At 40.4% G+C, this 20,270-nt stretch overlaps 1 protein-coding gene across 2 annotated transcripts in view; it reads right to left on the bottom strand.

Moving 5' to 3' along the window:
• acsl3a (acyl-CoA synthetase long chain family member 3a) overlaps window positions 1-20,270 on the bottom strand; it is a 46,123-nt gene that overhangs the window by 10,858 nt on the left and 14,995 nt on the right. For both annotated transcript variants that reach the window (XM_080889896.1, XM_080889897.1), the window contains exons 3-8: window positions 18,597-18,774; window positions 10,307-10,416; window positions 9,655-9,793; window positions 5,791-5,941; window positions 4,402-4,525; window positions 2,730-2,801 (exon numbers count right to left, since the gene is read on the bottom strand). In XM_080889896.1, coding sequence (XP_080746022.1) covers window positions 2,730-2,801; window positions 4,402-4,525; window positions 5,791-5,941; window positions 9,655-9,793; window positions 10,307-10,416; window positions 18,597-18,774 — 774 coding nt within the window. The remainder of the gene's footprint in view (window positions 1-2,729; window positions 2,802-4,401; window positions 4,526-5,790; window positions 5,942-9,654; window positions 9,794-10,306; window positions 10,417-18,596; window positions 18,775-20,270) is intronic.

Here is a 20,270-nt window from a genome sequence, read left to right as displayed (position 1 = left end):
GAACAACTGGTAGGTTAGCAAATGTAACTTTTCATCCTAATAATACAGTTAAAACAATTTACATGTAAATACAGTGTGAACTTGGGCATCAAACTGGTAAAGTTTTTAAAAAAAGGATAAGAACTTTGAGGCCACAATGTACACAGATTTGCTCATTATGGAATGTCATATTAATTTGGAGCTTTTAATGCTTTCTTTTTTTTCTGTTCTTTTTCCAGACATCTTTAATGAGGCAAAGAAAAGAAAAAAGGAATTGGCTGCATAAGTTTGAATTTCTCTTGGTTTTTCTCAAATTCTCTACACGGAATCAAAAGATTGCATAGATTGCTGTCCATGTATGATTGTAACAGGCAGTTTCTCTTTGCCAGTATAAAATTAATTTATTTCACAACACTCTTTCACTCACGCATTTCCGTCTGGGATTAATAAAGTTCTGATTCTGATTAGATGCCTTCTGGAGAGACGTTTTATGGTGAGACAAGATAAAGACTTGGCTATGTGGCCACAATGATAAGAGATATGTGGAGGGGTAAAGGGTTTTCAGTGAGAAGCTCAACTTCTGAAAAACAACCCCACACCATAATCGCCCTTCCACCAAACTTGTACACTTTACCGTTCTCCTGGCAACCACCAAAACCAGACTCGTTCATTGGATTGAGAGACCGAGAGGCGTAATTCGTCACTCCAGACAACAGTGGTGGCGTGCTTTACACCACTGCATCCAACGCTTTGCATTGTAATTGGTGATATAAGACTTGCAGGCAGCAGCTCAGACATTAAAACCCATTCCATGAAGCTCTCTACACACCGTTCTTGAGGTAATTAGGAAACCACATGAAGTTTGAAGGTTTGTTGCTAACATCGCTCTGTGATTTTACTTGGCCTACCACTTCATGGCTGAGTGATTCTTGATACCAGTTGCTTCCACTTTGTTATTAACCCACTGCACAAAGTGATGTTGGAGTGACATCTTTTATAAGTCATTTTTGGACCTCCAATTTTGGCCCACTGAAGGGGCTGTTTTGTAACACCAGGCATTCACAATGAAACAGGATACTTGATACTTAATGCAAATGCTCTTTTAAACTTATAAAACACACTGTTTCATAAGTTTAAGAGCAAAAGGAATTTAAACATTTTCTAAATACTCTAACCATTACTATTTTACATAGATTTCAACATATTTAATATTTCAACACATTTCAATAAATGACAGTTTTAACCTGGTTACAAACAAATGAGTTGATTAACTAAAATACTATCTATATTGGGACCGACAGACCCAATATAGACATGATCAAGACATTTGGCAACATGTTGTACAAGTTTCCATCCTAGAAAAAGAGCAATGAAGAAATAATTAAAAGCCCCCAAATTACCACGACCTTTATGCCCATGTTGAGTGGATGTAAACCTCTGACCACAACTGTATGTGTCCACTTCTATTGACTACTTGAAGAAATAACATTTATCATACTATGGCTGTAGATATAGCTGTTATAGCTTTCTGAATTGAAGCATGGATTGGACTTTAAAGTATTCCAAAAATACTACAGCCTCCAAAACACAATTTCAGTATATGAATTTTGTAGAATGTCCCGGGAAGAGACACGTATCCTTTTGGAGTTGTGTCAGGATGAGCATCAAGCATAAAACTCTTCCTAATCAAGCATGTGGCGCTACCCGCTGTGACAACTTGTGAATAAGGACGTGGTTGTAGAATGGGGGAAAATTAAGATACTGCAAGCTGGAAAATGCAAACTAAAAGACACTTTAACAGTAAAATATAATATAATTAAGACTTCTTTTGGACCTGTAGACACCCTGTTTCTCCAACACGACTGAACAGAGTGCTAAATTTTGTTGAGTATTTGTATGAATATCTCTCTGCAGCAAAGCACAATAAAACTACAACCAGAAGAACCTTCAAAAGCGTGAACACTTGGATTCGTTTGAAGTCATGTTTCAGGCCACAGTCTGAATTTTAGTCCATCATATACCATCATTTTTTCCCCCTTTTAATAATAATCACTTCATACACATCATACATCTACCAAGTAGCTACTAAATGTGGTTTTTGGTTTAGAGCAAATGGGGGTGGGGGGTAGGTTTTTGGACTCTTTCACTTAAAACAGCCATCTGCAGCATTTCTACCAAACCAAAAGTTGAGTGTTGTAAAAGAAAAGTGAAAAGACTGAAACAAACAACTTGTAGCTACAAATGACCTAATTTCACATTAAAGTTTTTTGCATTAACTGTGTAAAATGTTAAAAATGTCCACGTGATTAGAGCAGCTTAAATTCTGACATATTCTGACTACCTTGGGGTGTTCTTTAATAAACAAACTGTAAATAAAATTTAAGCAAAGCCCATCTCGGAGTCCTTACTGCTGAAATGGATTAATTAGTAAAATTTACTTCAAAGACAAGCTGCACTAGGTAACCACAAATATTCAACTTAGACCCCTGGGAATCAAACATTGTCTGGTGATTAAATGCAGCATTGACCATTGGTAGGATGTATTTACGTCAGACCAAGATCCAGCAGATCCAAGACTGCTGGACTCTATCACTGCTATTCCATGAGTAAACCTTGTGCACAGGCCTCAAACGCAAGCCAGCAGCATTGTTTGACATACAGACTCAAGTCGAGTGAGTCAGTGAGTGATACTGTTATTGTTAATGGTAATGGTTCTCTAACACTATGCTGGACAGTGCATTAAGCCATACCGGGACCGCTGCCATCAGAGTGGGCTGGAGCATACTGGTGTCTCCTTTGCTTCCTTTCTTGATCTTTGTTGACTTAGGGTGGGAGAAAGAAACATCAATTGATAATTTAAATTATTACATTTGTAATTAGCTGTTACCTCATTTTTGGGGTTTGTTTTGCACATATTCGGACTGAAATGATGTCTAAAAATCTACTAGATCCAGCTATATACTGTCATGAAAAAGTAAAAGTATCCCCTCTGTCCACTTTAAGGTTGTTTTTGTATCAGTACATAACAGAAAAATAATCTGATGCTTAGCGGGATCTAAAATTATTTAAATACAACCTCAGATGAATATGTTATATTGGTTCATTATTTATTTAACAAAAAGTATGCCCCTGCTGTTTCCACAGGAATTCAGAGGGTAAATAGCAAGCATGTCCTGCAAATCAAACACATGCTTAGAACTGATCATCTGCAAGTGTGAGCACATCTATAAAACCAGAAGTTTTGGTAGTTTGCTGGTCTCGAGTATCCACATGAGTGTTGACAGATGCAGTGGAGGAAAGACATCAGAAATGATCTTAGAAGAGTAATTGTTGGTGCTCATCAGTCTGAGAAGGGTTATCAGGTCATCTCCAAACTATTTGAAGTCCATCATTCTGCAGCGAGAAAGATTATTCACAAGTGGAAAACATTCAAGACAGCTGTCCATCTTCCCAGGAGTGGACGTCCCAGCAAATTCACCCCAAGGTCAGACAGAGCAATCCTCAGAGAAACTGCAAAAAACCCAAGAGCTAAATCTCAGACTCTACAGGCCTTTAACCCTTAAACTTCAGGTCAGTATAATTAGAAAGAGAAGTATTTTTTATTTGGAAGGGTTGTCAGGAGAAAGCCTCGCAACTAAACTTCCGCAACAATGTCCTTTGGACAGATGAGACCAAAGTGGAGATGTCTGGCCATACACAGCACAATCACCTTATATTAACTTTATACCAACTGTATAAGGCTTCATGATTTGGGCTTGTTTTTAAGCCACATGACCTGGGCACTCCTTGGATACCAAAGTATTCTACAGCCCTGTGTGAGGCCATCTGTTCTACAATTAAAGCGTGGCTGAAATTGGATCATGCAAAAGGATAATGATCCTAATTTCAGCAGCAAATCTACAAAAAATGGCTGAAAAGAGAAAGAAATCAAGGTGCTGCATTGGTCCAGTCAAAGTCCAGACCTCAGCCTGACTGAAATGCTATGGCTAAGAGACCGGCGCATAAAGGTATCACAAACCTCAATGAACTGAAGCACGACTGTAAAGAAGAGTGGGCCGAAATTCCTCCACAATGATGTGAGAGACTGATAAAGTCATACAGGATGTTACTGTTTCTAAACGAGGTTCTACAAGCTGCTGAATCATGATGTATCCTTAGTTTTTCACACAATGCTTCTACATGTTGGCTTAGTTTTTTTTTGTTGAATGAATAATGAGACAGTGTAATATGTCGTGTGTTCTTATTCATCTGATGTGGTGTTTAAATAGTTTCAGAACATGGTAAAGATGTCCTGATATATAAAATCATAGAACAAACAAAGGGTGTACTTTCTTTTTCACCACAATATATTGAATATAAGATACATGAAAGTCAACCCTAAAACCAGAATGCACTTCAGATGATACAGATGAGAGGTTTTACCTGGTCAGCAAGAGTCTGAGGCGATGAATAGCCAATCCTACAGCCATGAGACACACATACGAGCTCTGCACTGAGCTCCAGTACATGGGCAAGAGGCAGGTAGCCGATGTAGGTGTCTTCTTCACTAAAAACACACGCAGACTTCAAAACCCCCGATTTGATGTGGGCTATTAAATGTTTGAGACTACCGCGGACATGAAGGTCTTAGGGTCATCCCATCTCCAGTCAGACAATTTCTAGAAGGCTTCCTGCTTCACCTTTCCCAATTTGCGTAAAAACTTTACCTTTATATATAAAACACTTTTTAAGATATATATGCATATATTTTTTATTTTTTGTATTGTTCAAACATTGCCACAGATTTCAATGTGCAAGGCAAACTGCATGAAAGTGGGTCAATGGTGTTTGGAAAAAATAATTATTTGAAAAGGTATTTGCTAAAAAAAACTGAAATTAACAGCAATCATTACAGTCTGTATATTCAATTCGAATTTGGTTGGTTGATTTGAGACAGAATGACCCTTTAGTGAAATTAATCAGTCGTTTATTTCATCAAGCTGAATCAGTACTAAGACAAACTATTGCAAGTTATACATTAGTCATATTTTCAAGATATATACTGTTTATGAGCTACATTTCCTTTGAGTTCACCTACTGAAAACATATTCATCTCAACTCAAGTAACAACCAAATTTTGGGGAAATTTCCATTTTAGTGAACATGTTGTACATTCAAGCCATGAATGAGGGGGAGATTTACATAGCCGTGTTACTTAATCCACAAAGGAAAGCCAACATTTTCATAAGATCGACTGAGACTGTCACAACTAAACCCCTTTAACCTCCATCCATCTCACCCTGACTCCTTTTCTCCCACATTGTTCCTCTACTCATACTAAACTCCCTCCCTTTTCTGTTTCCTCTCACTCCCATCTTAATCCCCGGAGACGGGTCAGTTTCTCTTTTAATATAAGCAATTGAGCTGCATGATGATACCAGCTGAACAAGCATATTTCCCATAATGTTAGTTAAAATATTCCTTTGAAACATGCAGAAGAGAGAAATTTGAACATTGACCTCAGCTTAGTTTTGATTACAGTGTTTTGATTACAGTTTTGATTATATTTCTTCTGCTTCCAGTAATCCAGTGCATCACACTCTTCTGTTAATGAACAAACCTAAATGGCATGTTCTAATCTGTATGTTTGCTGGCTGGTGATTCTGCTTGGACGTGTAGCAGAGGAGATAAGCTGCTTTGGAAAGTGAATTTCCCTGCAAAACTGCCTCCATATTTTACAAACAGATGAGTCAAAAATCATTACATTTAAAACCCAAAACTATTAGACCATATCCCGGGGTGTGGTATAATAAGCACGTTTGAGGTCTTTACCACAGGTTGGGAATCCTCTCGGCCATTCCTGTAATCCCAGCGATGATGTTGCTGTGGGAGATCATAACGCCCTTTGGAATGCCTGTGGATCCGCTGGTGTACATGATGACTGCAATGTCCGAGGGCAGCGGGGTCTTGCGCTCACGTGTTGCTGGAATGTCAACAGAGAAAGGTGGTGGCAGAACTGGATTAATGGTTTATAGCACAAAAATGAACCAATTTTTAAACAATCCCCAGAAACACGGTTCATTTGTTGTGTGTGTGCTGGCTAAAAAAAAGTCTTTTTGTATGTAGGAAAAACCCCATGACTTAAGGGTCAAACACACAGAAATGTTAAATGGTTATCTCAGAAATTAAATAACCTAATTTCAACTAATCAGGTAACACATCTGGCACAATGCAGAGTTTAAATAAGTGCGTTCGCCAAAAACACCATTTGCACGTGTTGATCTTTTCTCTTTCTCATGTCGTTTGCTGCTGTCTGTCCTTTCTTATCTATTCTCTTCTCCCTCCTTACACTCTTCCTTATGCTCGGTTGTTCCTCTTTAATCATGGTTGCCCCTTTTTTTTTAAACTATTTGAGCTGTGCCCATTTGATGACAAGTATGTTAACAGTATGGTGTGTGCAGACTTTAAAAACTGTGTGTAGGTCCAAATCTTCTTTCAGGCCAACATATTTGCGTGAGAATGATTCTCTAGCTGTCACGTGGCGTGCACAAGGCTGAGGGTGAATGTAGGCATAAATTTTAGATTTTCGAGTATCGGTCCTCAAAAAAACGTCGCTGAGTAACAGATGTTACACATCAGCTAGTCAAGTATTTATGATCATCTTGATGATTTGACACCAGATGCGATTAGCACTGGCTAAGACAAACACTGTACGGTTATATATTATAGTGACCTGTCAATCACAGTGCTGACCTGCCCAAAGAAACCAGGCTTCTTCTTTTTTTTTAATCATTTTTTGAATACAGAAACATCATTCTGTATTCAATATGATTTAAAACTAGTGATTGAATCTGTGAAATGATTAGGAAATGATTTGATGAGGACATAAAGGAATTAAGAAGTAGGATAATTTTCCATAAACTATAGAACTTCCTGGTTTCCAACTTTTACCAAGAACTGTACAACTGCATGTGTTTTACTGGCTACTGCAAAGAGTTGGTATATTCCTTGACATTGCACTGTAGCAAAAGTTGTGCATGACTTTTTTTATGCATTCAGCACAGTCAGGCTGAATGCGGCCTAACACAGCTTCCCTTTCCACCCATGATTTCAGTTGCAGTCTGTTTTCATCACTGCCTCCCAGCAGGTAAGGTTAACAATCAAAACATGTGATCAAGTACAAGAAAAGCTGCTGTGAATGTTTCTTTACATCAAAGAACACAGCAGATAAAGGCAGTGAAAAGGACATTCGCATGTCTAGACAGCAGAGCACAATATGATGAATCTCTTGCCTTCTGATCCCTCTCTTGGACTCCTACGGTCTGAATAAATAAGTAAAGAGCAAGTCAGTTTCCAGCGGGAACAGAACCAGTTGGGAAACAAGAGATTGGTTTTTGTTTTTCGCTTTCTGCCGAGAACAAAAACAGATCTAAGAGGCTCAAGCTCAGCAGGCACTGACAAACCAAAGGATGAAGTAAAGTGCATCATAGTCACAAGGGCAGACATCGCTTCTCTCCCTCCAGAGACGTGGATATGAGGCGTGTGCACTCCGAAAGCTGATGTCATGTGAAGTTAATAGCGCCATGTGTAAACATGACCCTCGCCTATATCCCAGCGCTCTATCCTCCCTTCCTACTTCCTTCTCCCTTTATCTGCACATGACTCTACCAGCTAGACATGTTTTGGGTCAGTCAGTTCAAGGGGCCTCAATAAAAAGTGAAGATGGGTGATGGCCTCTTCCTTATCTGTGCGCTAACTGAGCATGCACGGTATCAACCTTAATCTGACACAGATGTTAGCACTTCCTTCTTCACATGACCTAATGGGCCAGATACCAATCTGCCCCCACTCCATGCCCCCAAGAAACAAGCCCTGACTATTTCATTTACTTGAGAGGAAGAGATGGCTACGTCAAAAAGCCTGGCAGATTAAAACACATGTGCTGTGAACGGTAGTGTTTTAGGACCTCTTAGTTGGAAAGGTGCTTCTCTTCAAGGCGCTCTGCTGTTTGTTTGTTTGTTTGTCTTTTATAAGTTATAACAGCACTGCCTGATAATAGATTTGTTTAATTTGCTTTTATTCACTTTAAGCTTGTAACAAGTGTGTTGTAGGTTGCTTCTGCTGCCCCCAAGTGGCCAACTGTCATTTTATTAGTTGATGATGTTGATGAATACACTTTTAAAAGAAAAATAATTCAATGTGTATATATAACTGAATAAACGAAATAGACATTCGGTTTTGAAAATCTGTATCCATGGGAAAACAGAAGCACTGCAAGCTGCTGTCTGTGTCCCAAGTGGCACAGGGAGGAATGTAAAGTTTGGTTTCCACCAGAAATGCTGCCAGATCCATTAACAGAGCGCTGCTTAGTCACAGAAACCACACTAGCAAAGTTAGGACAGCTGTGTGGTGTAGGTGTAGCTCTCTTTTGACTTGAGCTTGACTGTAACCTCAGAGGAAAACAAAAATGAAGCGGCAGTTCTGCAGTTCTTCTAGTCAGGCTGCATCCAAAAGAGAGTCAGTCCCTGTATGCCTGCGTGTTAAAAAACTAACTGTAATAAAAAGTATGTTTAGAGCCTGATACTGAAGTGTAAGGATAGTTTCCTCTTCAAAACAGCCACATGAGTGGTGGATGCTTGGACTGTCAGGTGTGGACAGTGGCAGCTACACCTGACTGATCTCTGCTAGGCCTCATGAACACTGATTGAAGTCACTGAACTGGACCCTTCAGCTGTGTTTGTGCTGCTGGAGCCTTTTGGAGCTTTTACAGTGGAATTATCTGACAAATAATATGGTGTGTTGTGTGCTGCTGACCATTCAGCTTAACAGTGAGATCAGGGCAGTGGCTAAATCAAGCTTTTTCCAATTGAGGCAGCTGGCCAAAACAAAGCCGACTGTTTCCAGGCTGATTCTGAAACCATTGTAGCCTCACTCCACTGTCTGCCCTAACATTTTAGGATTCATTTTAAATGTCTTTTCTTCCCTTTTAAAGGCCTCATTGGTCTTGCCCTTCCGCAACTCTCTGAGCTCCTGCATTCTTTTGCACCCACCCGTTTTCATCTGATGAACTGCTCTTGAGTGTGCTTAAAACTGTTGTGGCTCCCAGAATGTGGAATGATCTGCCTTTGCACATTAGGCCGGCCTCTGTCTGATTTTTAAAGCTCTTCTTTCAATCTCTTCTTCTCTTCAGTGACACCTTATGAAACTTTATGACTTGTATTTTATTTGATTTAGTGTATGACTGTTGTTCTTCTCATATTTTGCGTCTTTTATTTATTTCAGTTAAAAAATATTCACACCGTACTTCTAAAGGCTTTTAAGAGGGTTTTTTTGTCAAACTATAGTTAAGGCCACAATTTCAGATCAAAATGCCTCCTTAGAGCTCCAAAATCCTTCACTGGAAAATGGCATTTTGCCATAGTGAAGTAACGTGGAAAATATTAAACACTACATAGATCTGTTTACACTGTTAATGTCCTGCAAGAAAGTGCTTTATCTCAAGTGGAGTGTGGTGACTAATTGTCACTGTGACTCACCATGATACACAAAACTGTAGAGAAAACCTTTTTCTTAATGGGCAAGCAGCTAAATACTTTTTTAATGTTTTAAAACGGAGCAATCCTAATTCTGTGAGTCATGAACTCTTGAAAGCAAACTTCACATAAATCAATGAACAGACACACAGACAAAACCTACCATTCTCGTGCCTGGCTCCCAGCTTCTGAACCGCAGCCATGTTGTGGATGCTGATGCCACGTGGATAGCCGGGCCACGCAGTCGGTGCATTGTCCACTACAATGATGTGTTGCAGCCTTGGAACGTCTGTTAGGATGGCCTGACACACACACACAGACACACACACGCATGCACACACGCACACACACACAACAAACATGCCATCTTGATATATGTTGTTTCTATATTGACAAAAGATAAAGAGTCGGTTTTTCTGTGAACAAGTGAACAAAGGAACATTCTGTTTATGCCGCCTCAATAAAAATGGAAAGATGAAATGCAGGAGCACTGCTTGTCTTGGCACTGAACCTGGCCAAAACATGCCAAAGTATTCGGCACGTGTCTTCTAACATTTACAACTCTGTTATGGGACGCTGCAACTTCTCTGTTCTGTCAGTGCTGAACATTGTGTTCTTTGGCTCGTTGGCTCTTTGGCTCCGACGTTTCCTCAGAAGATCAGATATATGAGATATTTGTCCACACAATGATGTTTGTCACTGTAATGTTCGCTGCTTTATACGGCTTTGTCTAGTAGTTTCTTATACTTTGTGATGAAAAATAAATTTCCTGTGAAAAAAGATTTGCAGAGAGAATTTACTCTGTGTATTCTAACCTTGAGTCTGGTCTCCAGAAGCTCCCTGCTGGTGATGATGTGGGTCACCTGAGTCTCATTCAGCCCGTGGGCAATGGCGGGACCTCCCAATGTGGAGTAAATGGTGACCACTGCAACCCACAGGGACACAGAAAAAGCGCATTAGAGTATAATAGACTAAAACATTAATGGCTCCACAGGCAAATTTGCTTTCCACATCGTAGTCCAGCAAAATATATACATGCATACACAGGACCCACATCCAAATGTACTCATCTGCCACTATGAAGCGTGAGGCAAAGGTGGACTTAATGTGATGTGCAAGAGGCAGGATGGGCTGTTTATCTAAACTGCGTTAATTCAAGACAAGCCTGTCTGTGTGTGAACACAGTGACCGCGCAGACATGTGAAGATGGACCATGTACGTGCTGACTGTCTACAATCCTCAGTGTCCCTGATTTAGGCCCCTCTCACTCAGATGAGCTCTTCAGGCACCTCCAGAGGCTGCTGCTAAAGCTTCCGAGCCAAACGGCTCTCGTTGCATGATAAGTACTCTTTGGGGGATATAAACAAGTACTGATGTTAGAGAGGGTTTACTGTTTTGACTAAGTGCATATGTCTAATGAAGCACTGTGTGGTTGCATGAATGCATGCACTCAGCAAACCAGGGTTAGCGTTTCAAGCCGTCCTTTAAAACCAGATATTGACTCTTGCCTCATGGCTCATATGTTATGGATATGATCTACTTTGGTTACACAACATTGTGCCTCTTTGGGAAGACTTGATCTGAAGACTGGTCAAACTCTGAACACCCAAATGATGCACCTATATGTGCTTGTTTAACATCTTTATAAAACTGCATTTTGGAACCAGAGGTGTTTGTATGGGGTCGACTATGTTGACTCTGTACAGACGTTCTTCACGTTCTTTGTGCTATCTGCATGTGCATGAAGGGTCATGTCATTTTTAAACAGGAAACGGCCCGATTTAGTGCCACAAATTTAGAAGCTTTTGATTTTCTAAAATATCACTGGATGTTTCAGCATTATGATTTGCCTTGAAGGGAATAAAAAGGATCAAAGGGACTCAAAACATGACAAAAATATCCCCAGATCATAAGCACAACTGAGTATGTAGTTTAAATTCCCAAACGCAGATCATAAAGTTTTTAAGTGAATTATGTTTATGTGCTTTTACAAAACTTCTCAGCAGAAGAAAGTTAAAATAAAGGTTTTCTCTTCTCTACTTGGGGCAAAAAAACATGGTTGCCCTAGAGAAGTATAATCAAAAGGGGTTAAAAATCACAACATTAAAAAACACTTATTTAAATTTGGACAATTTCCCTTCAATCTTCTTATGCATGTTTGATTGGCTGTGTGTGTTATATGTTCACACCATACCAAATGTTCACCATATGTATGGTCTCTTTCTTCCTTTGCATTTTTTCCACTCTGTCAATTTTTAGAGCAAATTTAAGACCATAAACATTTACCTGTACCCAACGAGGAATACTGTGCATTTTTAGAAAACAGGACCACAGGCCCATTAAAAGATATTTTAATCCTCCACAACTAAAATACAGACAATAAAACCTCACTTCACTATCCATATGATTCCTACAATTGTTTTTCTTTTACTTAGCTAAATATATAAACCGCTGCATGCATAAGCAGATGTTCCAAATTCATTGGTATCCTATGCTTTCATTATTAGTCACTTCAATTATATCACTTCAATTTCCCCTTCTCTTTCCCCTCACCCCCATCTCGTGACAGCAGATGGCTGCCTCTCCCTGAGCTTGGACCTCTTAGAGGTTTCTTGCTATCACCTAGTGCTTGCTCATGACTATTGGCAAGTTCTTTAATGTTATAGTCTTTTCCTTATGTTATTAAGGTGAATTCTGTTGTGATTTAATTCTAAATAAATTTAATTGCTTGACTCAAAGTTATTGTGGGACTTGCTCGCATTGTGTCACTAATGGTTATTTCACCTGTTGACACCACATGTTGCAGAATTTGTTCTCTGTTTGCTTCTAGTCTCTTCCTGCACGGACCCCCCCCCCCTTCCCCCCTTCAAGTTGTTAAATAAAAACAATAACAGTACTGATTTTGCTTCATGTCCAGCTTGCGATTATTATTCAGCCTGGTGTCTCACTGAGGTACTTAACGGGTACTAACATAACTGTGATTGACTTAATCGTTTGCCTCGAATTTTCTTCATTCTTATGATTTAAAAAAAGCTTTTGCTGCATGTCCTTGTTGTGAATGATTCCCTGAAACTTAATACATTTTATAAAAACTGCAATTATTTCTTCTTCACATTAGACAGGATGCACATTTACACAGAAAAACTGAAAAAAACATAATATAATTAGCGCTCAGCTGAAGAATGTGTTTGTTTTAAAAGATGAGAGCAGGAGACAAAAAAAACAGAGGAAGGAAAGAAGGAGAAAAAAGTAACAAGAGGAAACAACAGTAGATACACTGACAGCAACAGAAGCAGGCTAGCACAGAATAACATAGTCTGCAACCCTGCGTCCCGGCTCTGACACAGACACAGGGGTTTATGGGACAGGGATTTGTGACATCAAAATCTTGCGTCATGGAGCTCCAACACTTCCTGCGCTGCTGCTGTGTGCGGGTGACCGTGTGTGTGAGAGGGAGAGCCATGACACCTCCAGCCGTGAGATCTAAACATTCAATGTGGCCCAAGCTTAACACATACACACACTGTCACACACTAGATGTTAGTACAGGAAGCTTAGCAAACATCCAGATTCCACTAAGTAGCAACAAAGTGGAGTCTGGACTCGTTTTTTTTTAGTTTGATACAACAAATGACATCTTGAAAGAGAAGCCTATCCTTGACTCTGCGAGGGGGAGCTCTGCTGTGCAGCTGATGCTTGTGATACACCTTTTATGTAACTTATATACGGTAGAGTAGACAGCTCACAAAAGTTGGCCTTCTGAGCCAATGTACAGTGAATATGAAGTACAATGAAAACATACACACACACTAAGTATGTGAGTTCACTGGGGGCCTTTGGCTGACTCCTTGATGCCTCTGTCAACATCAGATGCTCACGTAGACTCTCTCACCCCTCTTCTGACGCCATTGGCCCTCACTTGTCTTCTTCTCCTTCCTCCCCTCTGTTTCTTCCTCTGCTGCTCTTTCCAACCTTTAAGGCCTCTGTGTGCTGTCCACTGCCCCTGGCTTTTCCACTCTCCCACTGTTTGTGTTTGCATCAGAGGAAGATGAAATATAAAGATGCTTTCTTGGCTTGGATGGCTGTGTCTTTTATGAGAATGACAGTTTAATGGAGCTTAAATTAAAGGGTCCTTTATGGGTAATCAAAAAGATTTAACGAACTGCCGTTGAAGCTTGTGATGAATAAAAGGTGCTGCAGTCTTTGCTATGGAACATATTAAAGAGTAAATCATGCTGAAGCCCACAGCTGCTTTGCTCTCTCTGATTATTAACGTTTTTATTCAGAGCGAGAGAAGATCTTTGCTTTGCTTTTCTTTCTTCCAAGTAATCCTCGCTGGCTTTTATTGTCGTGATTCTTGACGTCCCCAGAAACACACATTAAGAAGATAAATCAGCTTTGCCTAACACTGAATGATTCATTCAGTGGAAGAAATGAAAAACTACACCGAACGAACCACTTTCCATTACACAAGACACGTTTTTGCTAAGTGTATGAGTGCCGTACAAGTACAAACACCATTAGTGTATAATTATTTTTTTCAAAAATGTACTCTTGTCAGCGTTTGAGCATCTTTTCCTAACAAGAACTCGGGAAAAACGGATGGGGAAAAGAGAAAGCACCAAAGGAGGAGAAATGGGACACTTATATAACGCCGAAGCAGAAGGGACAAATTGACCTTCTTCTGTCTCAGCTGGGCCCTCCATGTTACAAGTTGTCCACTAACATGAAACCACTAACATGCAAACACACACAAACACATTTTCAAACACACACACACATGCACACACACAAAAATGGCTATAAATCTGCCACATCCAGACTTATTTAGAGCTACTCAGAGGGAAAGACCAAAAGGAAGAGAATACAGAGAATACAAACCATATAGCCAAAACTGAAAGCACATGATAATGTACAAATTATCTGTATGTCCGTGAAAAAAGCAGATCCATTTGTCAGCCTGTTTTACTGTAGGCACTCTTACTTTTCAAAAGATACTCTTCATTAGGACTTTTTACTGTAACACCTGTGAATACATCAAACACCTTTTACTTGGGGAATGACAAAGTTACACGGCAGGTACCTGTGGCTTACAAGTGTAGAGTGGGTCAGATACTAAATGAAAGGTTTAAGGGTTCGATTCCTGGCTCATCCAGTCTATGGGCCAAAATTTGATAATGATAATGATGATAACAAAGCATCTAAAGGCATAAAATAAAAGTGCTGCATGTGTGAATGAAGCTTGTAGTAGAAAAGCAATATAACTACAAGTCAATTTATAAGTATAGTTGGAATTGTTGTGGGAACAAGGTTGGTATATTATCTAAAATAAAACATTTTAGTTCCCTAATAAAATTATCCAGGATGTGTTACAATTTGTGTCTGAGTGCCTCTGGTGCATGTTTATTGATGCTGGGATGTCTATTATGAGCCAATCAGTCCCTCATGTGAATGTGGTCCAGCAGTTTCCCACGTCACGAGTCTGTTTATTGCTTTCATACCATTCTATTGAGCCTACTTTATTTATTGCTTCTTTCTTTTGTTCCTGGATTTAAAAAAAAAACAGTAGGAGTAATGGAAAAAAATCCATACAGCAGAGCACTGCTATATTTTGTTTGGCAATATTGTATCCATACAGGGACACCGAATATCAATATTTAAAAAAAAAAAAAAAGTTCAACTACTCTAAAAAAAATACTACGATTGAGAGAGCTCATCCCCTTCACCACACTCCTGAGATAACATTATCTAAGAAAACTTGAAACATCAACACTGGAAACACTGGAAACAAATCTTCCCCCTAAGAGCTCAGTCACACAAGTAAAATAGGACAGCAACCGCCTTTCATCTCCAAAAAAACAAACTGGTGGCTGCTTTTTTTCCCACATTCTGTGACTAATTATGGCTTGTGATGGTTAAATGGTTGCCCAGAGTTGAGGCTGTTGCACACTCATGGCCGCTTATGATCACAATGTGATTGCACCCGAGCACAACTCAAGTGCTGGTTGTTATGTTTCTGTAGAATACAAATGTTTCAGAGTGCAAATGTAAATATTAAATGCAAATTTCTGTCTATGTAGAGAGCAACGGGTATGTGATTTTTGATCCTTTATTGCAGTTAATTGTTGTATTATCAGAAATAAATAGGATATATAGTGGGGCAAAAAAGTATTTAGTCAGCCACCGATTGTGCAAGTTCCCCCACCTAAAATGATGACAGAGGTCAGTAATTTGCACCAGAGGTACACTTCAACTGTGAGAGACAGAATGTGAAAAAAAAATACATGAATCCACATGGTAGGATTTGTAAAGAATTTATTGGTAAATCAGGGTGGAAAATAAGTATTTGGTCAATAACAAAAATACAACTCAATACTTTGTAACATAACCTTTGTTGGCAATAACAGAGGTCAAACGTTTACTATAGGTCTTTACCAGGTTTGCACACACAGTAGCTGGTATTTTGGCCCATTCCTCCATGCAGATCTTCTCGAGAGCAGTGATGTTTTGGGGATGTCGCCGAGCAACACGGACTTTCAACTCCCGCCACAGATTTTCTATGGGGTTGAGGTCTGGAGACTGGCTAGGCCACTCCAGGACTTTCAAATGCTTCTTATGGAGCCACTCCTTTGTTGCCCGGGCGGTGTGTTTTGGATCATTGTCATGTTGGAAGACCCAGCCTCGTTTCATCTTCAAAGTTCTCACTGATGGAAGGAGGTTTTGGCTCAAAATCTCACGATACATGGCCCCATTCATTCTGTCCTTAACACGGATCAGTCGTCCTGTCCCCTTGGCAGAAAAACAGCCCCATAGCATGATGTTTCCACCCCCATGCTTCACAGTAGGTATGGTGTTCTTGGGATGCAACTCAGTATTCTTCTTCCTCCAAACACAACGAGTTGAGTTTATACCAAAAAGTTCTACTTTGGTTTCATCTGACCACATGACATTCTCCCAATCCTCTGCTGTATCATCCATGTGCTCTCTGGCAAACTTCAGACGGGCCTGGACATGCACTGGCTTCAGCAGCGGAACACGTCTGGCACTGCAGGATTTGATTCCCTGCCGTTGTAGTGTGTTACTGATGGTGACCTTTGTTACTTTGGTCCCAGCTCTCTGCAGGTCATTCACCAGGTCCCCCCGTGTGGTTCTGGGATCTTTGCTCACCGTTCTCATGATCATTTTGACCCCACGGGATGAGATCTTGCGTGGAGCCCCAGATCGAGGGAGATTATCAGTGGTCTTGTATGTCTTCCATTTTCTGATGATTGCTCCCACAGTTGATTTTTTCACACCAAGCTGCTTGCCTATTGTAGATTCACTCTTCCCAGTCTGGTGCAGGTCTACAATACTTTTCCTGGTGTCCTTCGAAAGCTCTTTGGTCTTGGCCATGGCGGAGTTTGGAGTCTGACTGTTTGAGGCTGTGGACAGGTGTCTTTTATACAGATGATGAGTTCAAACAGGTGCCATTCATACAGGTAACGAGTGGGGGACAGAAAAGCTTCTTACAGAAGACGTTACAGGTCTGTGGGAGCCAGAGATTTTCCTTGTTTGAGGTGACCAAATACTTATTTTCCACCCTAATTCACGAATAAATTCTTTACAAATCCTACCATGTGAATTCATGGATTTTTTTTCACATTCTGTCTCTCACAGTTGAAGTGTACCTCTGGTGCAAATTACTGACCTCTGTCATCATTTTAAGTGGGGGAACTTGCACAATCGGTGGCTGACTAAATACTTTTTTGCCCCACTGTAATTTTCATAAATTGACCCCATACAATTGCAGACAGATATGTGAGTAATATCAGACCGTTATCAGATGGGTTCCATTTTATGGGAACATGTATTGCAGTTTTAGTGACAGTGTTGGTATGCTTGAATATCTTATTTTTCAGCAAAAAAACAACTGAAGTGAGAAAACATGATTAATCACAATATATATTACTGAAATACTCAGCATATCGAGAGTTAAGTATTGTGATAATATTGTATCATTCGGTGTCTGGTGATTCTCACCTATAACCTCTTCCCTGTGTTTTTATGTACCTGACTGGGTTTGTAATTTTAAGCTGATGCCTCCTGTGTCCCACATCTGGGCTCGCCTACTTCTGAAGTAACACTGAACTGAGGAGGCCTTAACTTCAGCTCTGGACATACTGCTATAAGGGTGGATTGTAGGCTGAATGTCAGTTAGCATTTGTCACAAGTAACACCAAGAAAAACTAACAGTACCTGACAGCAGCTCGGGCTGCACTGGCAACAGGACCCAAAATAACACACACAGACACACACTCCTCTCCATTACACATCTGTATACAGTGGTCCCTCGCTACATCGTGGTTCACTTTTCGCAGCCTCGCTGTTTTGCTGATTTTTTTTTGTGCAATTTTGCATGTTTTTTTTGTTTTGTTTTTTTTACAGCGCATTGTGTTCTGCGTCCTGATCGACTGTAGACCATTTACAGTACAGTACAGAATGCATCCAGCTTGTCAAATTTAAATCTTCGCTAGCAGAAGAAAACAAAAACAACAGTGTTGACATCAAAGGATTATAAGGCGCATTAAGCGAAACCAAACAGTCGGATAAGTCAAACTTTACTCAACTCATTCTTCTTGCTTCCTCTACTTCCGTACCATTGATTCATTAATGTTGTATTCTCTCGCAGCTGCTCTATTCCCAGGGTCTGGGCCTGAAAACAGAGTGTGATCTTTGGTTTCATTCTATAATACTGGATATATTTTTCTTTGAGAGAACTTTGAGAGTGTTTAAACAAGAGAGAAACGTGTGGAAAATGTCGACGCCTGTCTGAGAAAAGTATATAAAGTGTGTAGTGAGGGATTTTACAGCCTTACAACATCTATAATAATTGTAAAAAATAAAGTTCGCTACTTCGTGGATTTCACCTATTGCGGGTTATTTTTTAGAACGTAACACCCGTGATAAAGGAGGGACCACTGTAGTGTAAAGGAGGGCAAATGGAAAGTCCATATGAAACAAAAAGATGCATAGTAGTATAGAGAGATCGATGTTTCTGTCCTTGTGTTAGCATTATGTATGCAATGTTCGCTGCATGTTTAAGTCCTCAGAGAAACCTGGACTTACATGGGAAGTTGTATGTGAAACAAGCCTGGGCAGCTATTATCCACTCTGCTCGTGTCTCACAGAAGATAGCGATGTTGGTTTTAGGCCGCTGCCCCAACGCCGCCAGACCGCTGCCCAGATGGGAGGCTGCCGTGAGGGTGTCCTTGTAGGAGAGCCAGCGGTACTCGCCCAGAATTACCTGCAGGGGTGTTGGAAAGAGGGGAGGCCGGAGAAAGACGCATAAATATCTTGCTGTCAAGTAAGAGAAAACTGTTTCCAGTCTCAATGAAGACAAAGTATAAGTGTTAATGGGTTTTATTCATTCATTTTGTCAAATATACAGGGTTTTATTAAAGGAACAGAGCAAGGAAAAAGATGAATGGTAAGAAACTGAAAGATGGAATGATGCAAATCTATTATCTCCTTAAAAAAGCCACTGAACTGTTGCAAAGCCCTGCTCCTGTGTCCCATCCCACAGTCACATGCTTGGCCTGTTCCTTATTAAGAAGTCACAGGAAAGGGAGCAACTGTCCACTGTTGCCAAACAGAAGTACTTCCTCTTGCTGTCATTCTCATGCTGCTGCATGTCACGGTCATCAGCTGCACGAGAGAAAGATAAGCATAGGCTTCTGGATATTCTCTTCACCACTCATTATGTTCAGAGAGCTGCCTGCACATGTATTAGTGAGGTTATACCGGCTCCTAATGGTTAAGAAATGTCAGTGCACATAAACACGCAGAAGGACACAGAGCCACAGTGACTACACGGTGCTGTTTTCCACTGGTTGGGAACAATAGCTAGCTAAACAGCCTAATTATGCACTATTGCAGCAATAAGTGTTTCAACAGTGGAGATTCAATGGATTACAGGGATCAGGCCACTGGGTTTAATGAGGTAATTCACAAGTAACATAAACACCTAACTGTGCAGGCACACTGAAGAAGAAAACATAGCCAAAAATCTTGAAAGCAGAAGTCTTCTTCCTTTCTTTCTGCTCCAATTTACACTAATTCTGGATTAATAACAAATACTTTTTTTTACTGTTTTGATTTTGCTACTTCGTATTCATACTCTACCCTCTGTCCTAACATTTGCAAGGTTGAAGGAAATAAGTGCAGCACTGTGGCACGGTCGTTAGCACCGTTGCCGCACAGCAAGAAGGCCCTGAGTTCAATTCCACCATCAGGCCGGGGTCTTTCTGTGTGGACTTTGCATGTTCTCCCCGTGTTTGCGTGGGTTCCCTCCGGGTACTCCGGCTTCCTCCCACCGTCCAAAGACATGCAGCTTGTGGGGATAGGTTAATTGGATAATCCAAATTGCCACTAGGTGTGAATGAATGTGAGTGCGAATGGTTGTCTGTCCCTGTGTGTTAGCCCTGTGACAGACTGGCGACCTGTCCAGGGCGTACCCTGCCTCTCGCCCTATGACAGCTGGGATAGGCTCCAGCGCCCCCCGCGACCCTGAAAAGGATAAGCGGAAGCGAATGGATGGATGGAAGGAAATAAGTGGTCTACTAGACAAGCTGTCAGCTGAAAGAGTAGCAGCATCTGGAAGTGGATTTTGAACATTTTAAACATTAACAAGAGGTTTGTCTAGACAGCAGGCCAAGAGAAGTCACAGAGGAACATTTTGAAGACATTTGGAATTTTACAAACTTTATTTTTTAGAATATGAAAAATGTCTAGCCTCCTTTT

Source organism: Rhamphochromis sp. 'chilingali' (assembly GCF_963969265.1).
Source record: "Rhamphochromis sp. 'chilingali' genome assembly, chromosome: 8".
Lineage (NCBI taxonomy): Eukaryota > Metazoa > Chordata > Actinopteri > Cichliformes > Cichlidae > Rhamphochromis > Rhamphochromis sp. 'chilingali'.
The sequence above is the reverse complement of the archived record's forward strand: the minus strand, read 5'-3'. Positions and strand labels throughout refer to the sequence as shown.